The sequence below is a fragment of the Ceratina calcarata genome, unplaced genomic scaffold, assembly GCF_001652005.2.
Source record: "Ceratina calcarata isolate Rehan_Ccalc_2016 unplaced genomic scaffold, ASM165200v1 scaffold428.2, whole genome shotgun sequence".
NCBI classification, from domain to species: domain Eukaryota; kingdom Metazoa; phylum Arthropoda; class Insecta; order Hymenoptera; family Apidae; genus Ceratina; species Ceratina calcarata.
Genome location: NW_017166501.1, coordinates 1,307,129 through 1,312,664, shown reverse-complemented (window position 1 = coordinate 1,312,664; position 5,536 = coordinate 1,307,129). Strand labels below are relative to the sequence as shown.

Sequence of the window (5,536 nt, the reverse complement as noted above, 5' to 3'; positions counted from 1 at the left end):
AAAATTCTGATAAAATTGCTTTAGAAAATATTGAATCTTTAACAGGGAATCTAACACGCAATCTAAATTTCAAAAATAAGTGGATTACTCTTCAAACGGTGAAGAATGTACAAATAGATGCCCTCTTTCTTTCCCTCTCCCACTTTATTTTTATGCAGACTTATGGATGATCCAGCTTCGGCATGATAACGAGCACGTTCTAGAGTCGGTAATACGGGCTGCGGGCAACGATTGATAAACAACAGGCATTCGCTGCGCGTGTACTTACGCCACGAAAATGGAAAATTGAATCGTGTAGCGACAGAAATGGTTTAACTAGGTGATTGACAGAATTGGGAGGCGGGCCGAAGTAGCCGCGAGGAAAATGTGATGAACTCTGAACTCGACACAGTCGAATGGTGAGCTTCATTGGAAAGATGAGAGAGACTTGTTGCCAAGATCTAATTGAAAAAAGATTATTATTGAAACATTTGACTCGAGGCTGAAGCAGATTGATCCGGATGATTATTTCGATTCTTTCGTGTTATTAAGAATTGAAGAGATTAAAGGAAAATGTCTATCGTTTTTAAATGAATCTTCGGGCAATTATATGCCCGTACATTTTAGTTAAACAAATACAAATTGATATAGATATTCAAATATTTGTGTATGATATTTTTAAGCCCATTGAAAGTAATCTGTATTTAAATAATTAAAGAGATATTAAAAAGGTATATTGCGTTTAGTGGAACAGTATTTATGAAATTAAACGATCCGGGTATAGTAATACATGCCGAGGAATCATCGGTATTGGAACGTTGCCCAAAAGTGCATTCGCACAACGTTTACACACTCCGGTAAGATACGAAAACATTCTGAGTAAAAAAACGTTTGCTCAAAAATAAAACATAATTGTTTTTACTGAGACGTGCATTTTTATTTTTAAACAACCACATTTGGCCGCCGAGGCGCTCTCTTAAGATTTATTCTTTTTCGGAAAAATTGCGTAGCATGCGGTGGTGCAACAAGCTCGGACACTTGTTGATGCACGTACATCGAGCAGCCGGTGACTCGTTTTGAAATCGTCGAAACGTGCGTTTATCGACGCCAATGCGTCGGAGGATCGACCCCATCGATGCGGTTCGCTCGAATGGTGAGCACGTGTACGGCATTAGGACTAGGCTAATCCCAATTCTATGTATATTTGTGTTCTGAACATTGTGTTCTCGATGATATCATCTTTCACAGCACGGAATCATAAATTACTTACAGAAATAGTAGCGTTACTCGTTCTTAAATAATGAAACGAAACAATTCTTCGTAAGTTCTCCTTAAATTATAGAGAAGAACTGCTACCACTTCGCCTTAGAAGGTCGCGAAACAGTTTCCTAGTTTCAGCACGCGCTGCCGCAACAAAGATCCATCCGTGCCGAATATAAATCCTCGTTGGATCAACAGGCTCGACGATATCTAGCTAACCCAAATCCTCGCAAGCACAGTTCGGATGTCTTGCAGCTGTTAACCTACCGTCCCTACCAATAATCTATCTACTGTCTTTAAACCAGAAAGAACTACGCGATATATTTTCCATTGACAAACAGGAAACGAAAATCTCGAAAAAGTGTATTATCGCAAGCTGGACCATCGACAAAGTTCGTAACTCTCGATCGATATCGCATCGCATCGCCTCACCTCTAACATGTTCCATGCGCCCGAAAGCGAGTCCAGCTCGCTTCCCGCGTTCCTGCAATCCCGGCTTAAGGATGTTCACGGTGATCCGTGGCAAAGCTCGCCGGTCCTTCGATCCGACCCGTCGTCGCGTGTCCTCTTGGCCTCTTCCTCCGAACGACGACCCTCTCGACCCTTTATCCCGGTCCGCTCGCGGGACTAAGGCCTCTCCGGGCCTCGCCCGATCCCTGCATGCTCTCGGCACGCGCTCCAGCACCAACGTTTACTCGTCAGTCCGCCTGTTCCACTCGCTGTGTTTCACTCGGACGGACACATACGCGCACTGTCGCACACCACGCACCCCAAGCACCAGGTTTGCCCCCGCGCTACGCGCCACCCCTAGTCTCACGACGACCGATCTCTCGTTGAACAGCGACAGTGACGTCGACGGTGGTAGCAACGGCAACGACGGCGCTTTGGTAGCAGCAACTCGGTCCAGCCGACGGATCCTCCTCAAGCATTATAATAGCAACGCATCACCGGCCATTATTCCCCAGTCGCGCGAAAGCTCGTCCATCCAGTCGAGCTTTTTTTCACACCCCGATCAGCAGTGACCGTCCGACGACCGACGGATTCGACGACACCCGACGACCGGAGGACACCGCGACGACACCCAGCAACCCCATCCAGCAGCCAGTTCCGAGGCTAGAGAGTGAAACCGCCTCTGAGCGGTGGTAGCGCGCAGATCGGTCTCGATCCGACACACGAGAAGGGAAGGCGGATGCGCGATGGTCGATCACTCTCCAGAGGGGAAGATAGACTCTCAATGGCGTCCGCTATGGGTGGACATCGGCCGTCGTCGTTGTCGCTTTGTATGCAGAACACCACCGCCGTCGATCTCCCATCGGGCGACTCGCTCGTTGTCCATCGACGTGATACCAGGACGAGAACCGACGATCCGATGAGAACGATACCGAACTGACCACAGTAGTACCACTCGACGAATGTACCGGGATGAATGGATGGGACGATTTCGCGTTAATTACTCTACTCCTGTTTCTCTCGGATCCTCGATATTGACGAATCGATCGAACCTCGGCGAGGATTCAACGGCGACCGAGCGACAACGCGTATACTCTCGGATCTCCTCTTCCGTGGCTGTTGCTCGCTGCCCGAGGTTCGTGTATGCGTCTCTCTTTCTCGCGCGGCTGTTGCTCGCGTGGGCGGCCGAACACGGCGCTGTTCTCGCTACGTCGTCTCCGTTTGACGGCGAGTATAAATAGGTTTCGTGGCTGTTTAAAGGTGCTGCTGCGTGTGCAGGGCGCTGGCGCGGCCTGGAGCGCCGCTACCGCCGCCTCTGGCAGCTCCGTTCCGTCGCCGCGATGTTCACCGCGACGTCGCCGACGACTGGAAGTCGACGTTGTCGTCGAGCTCGCCCCTCGAGCGGACCGTCTCCGCGAGGAAGACAGGGACGATTATTTTTCAGCCTCCGAAAGAGAGGCCGGAGCTAGGAAACGAAACAGGACGGAAGAGAGAAACGGATAGCATCGGGCAGGCCTCTTCCATGCACCTGGACCATCTGCCGGATTCGTTTAAACGCACGGTCTTGCGTCGTCTCGATTTCGGGTCGCTCGGAGGAAAAACGGAACGGGGAAAGATGAGGCGAGAGACTGACGAAGTTAAGGGAAACCGAGAGAGGGAGAGAACAGAGAGGGAGGAAGAGAACGGAGCGTGAACGAGTCGGTGCGCTGGGTTATTGATTGGCAGAAGTCGAGACCAGAGGGAGAGACGAGCCCACACGGCGCTGTCACGCTGGACACCGACCAGCGAACAAGCTAACGCGTCCCGATTCTCCTCGCTGCTGGTTTTACCCGGGATTTTTTATATTTCCTATCTTATACGTGGATTTGGTGGTGAGTCTGCTCGATCCGAATCCCAGCTAGTCGAGTGATCCGGGCTAATGAATACAAGTATAGCGTGTCACGATCATGATTAAACGCGTCAACTTTTTTTCTCGACGACCCGGTATTCCCGATAAGTCGAATTTATCTTTTACGCTATCGCGATCGTTCAACGTGCGTCTACATTTTCTATCACATTCTTTTACTAAGAGTCCGCCGTACAGAGAACCGCACACGATTATTTATCCTGTTTATCTCTCTACCGCACATTGCTGGGGCGTGTTACGCGGACCGATGTCAGCGAACTCCCGAACTCGCGTGTGAACATCACAAGGTGCACAACGGTTTACGGAAGCTCGTTACACTTGGTCCGGTTTAACCCGGAGCATTGATCCGCAAACGAATTCGCGAAACGAGAGAATGAAAGAAATAAGGTCAGCGAGATCTGTCGAGGAACGAGGTGTAGGCCAAGGGTGGTACTATTACTATTACTACGCGCTCGAGGCACCGGACTTCACTTTTTTCCGTCGACACTTTCCCTGGTTCCTGGCCACTATCATACCGCGGGCACTTCCTTCCAGCTTCCTCGCTGTCCCCGTTCCGCCCCTCCTTAACGTCTATCTCTCTCTCTCTCTCTCTCTTTTTCCCTCGAATCGTTTCACCCTGTTTCACCGATGACGATGGAAACCGTTCGAGGCGTATCTCGGCTTGTTGTCCGACGACGGCGATCGCTCTCTTCCACCACCACGACCTCCGCCCCCTAGCGTCCTCGGCCCCTCTCGCGCGCAACCCCCTCGAGCATACACGCCCTCGTTTCTCACCCCCACGGTGCTCGTTCGTCGGATCTCGGGGATGAGGAGAGATCTCGCGGAGAAGAGAGCGCGACCCTCGGCCTTTCCGCTCAGGCCGGACACACGATTTCGCTCGCGTTCGGGCGCCAATATGGCGGATAACCGTGCCGTGATGTTTTCGCCGCCACTGGTTTCGCCCGTCCGTCGTCCCGATAGCCCCAGCGACTCTGACGCGAGACGTCGCGACGCGTGCCCTACCCGCCGAACCACACCGTGGAACGTTCACAACGCCGACGCAACCCCAGCCCCTATCTCCGTCCCTCTCCTGCACAGGTTTCACGCTCGCGGTCCTGCGTGCGAACGACCCGCCGATGGATCCTGCCGTCTCTCTCGATCTCCCGACACGATCACGCTCAACTGGTTGGATCGAGAGAGAGGAACAGGTGTCAATGAGTTTATACGAATTGTCTGCATTCGGATAATTTCGGTACCGTTTCTGGTAGCTCCCGATTCCCATTTCAAAGGGTCCCTTTGAGATCATTCAATGCTCGAGATATTTGTAATTCATAATAATTGAAGAACTTCGCTGTTCTGAGATAAAAATGTCTTCACCAACTTTTAAAATAATCTTATTTTTCTTTTCTTAACTAATTTAGTAAAAAATCGTTGAGTATGTTGTAATTTAATGGCTCAGTCTCTTCAGGAGATGGCGAAGATTTATTGATTTCACGATGAATGTATAGGTTTCCTCGCAAGATTTTTTAAAGACAGATAAATGTTATTAGCGGCGGATTATTAGATTATAAGAAGCTAGGAGGGGGATGGTGCGGTGACTACGATGGCTGTAACAGGTGCCGTTTCTCGCGTGTCTCGCGCGCAACAATACACGCGGTTGATCTGCGTGAGAATAATAAGCGATGACGCCGTGTACCACGTGCCGCTACGTGCGGTATGACGTCGGAGCTTTGACGTCGGCCGAGTGTACTTATAGTCTTATCGCTCTTGCACTTGCATTCCTCGCAAACGAGTCCCAGTCGATCGTCTTCAAACAAGAATTCATACCCTACATATTTTAGTAAATGACGATGGGTATGACGATTAGAATATTTTTCATCGAACATGTTCTTCCTCGACTATCTGAAAAATTAAGTAAAAATCCTATTTTACATGTCTTAACTATATTTCCATTTTGGATAT

At 49.9% G+C, this 5,536-nt stretch overlaps 1 protein-coding gene across 3 annotated transcripts in view; it reads right to left on the bottom strand.

Moving 5' to 3' along the window:
- Window positions 1-5,497, bottom strand: part of Dhit (regulator of G protein signaling double hit) — a 13,377-nt gene extending 7,880 nt beyond the window's left edge. Inside the window, exon 1 of one of the 3 annotated variants that reach the window (XM_026815029.1) lies at window positions 1,672-5,497. Coding sequence is in view for 2 of the 3 variants with exons in the window: in XM_018027635.2 (XP_017883124.1) it covers window positions 1,672-1,680 (9 nt within the window). In the remaining variant the exon portion in view is untranslated. The remainder of the gene's footprint in view (window positions 1-1,671) is intronic. The other 2 variants (XM_018027635.2, XM_018027637.2) reach the window with 2 other exon arrangements.
- Between the last annotated feature and the right edge of the window lie 39 nt (window positions 5,498-5,536).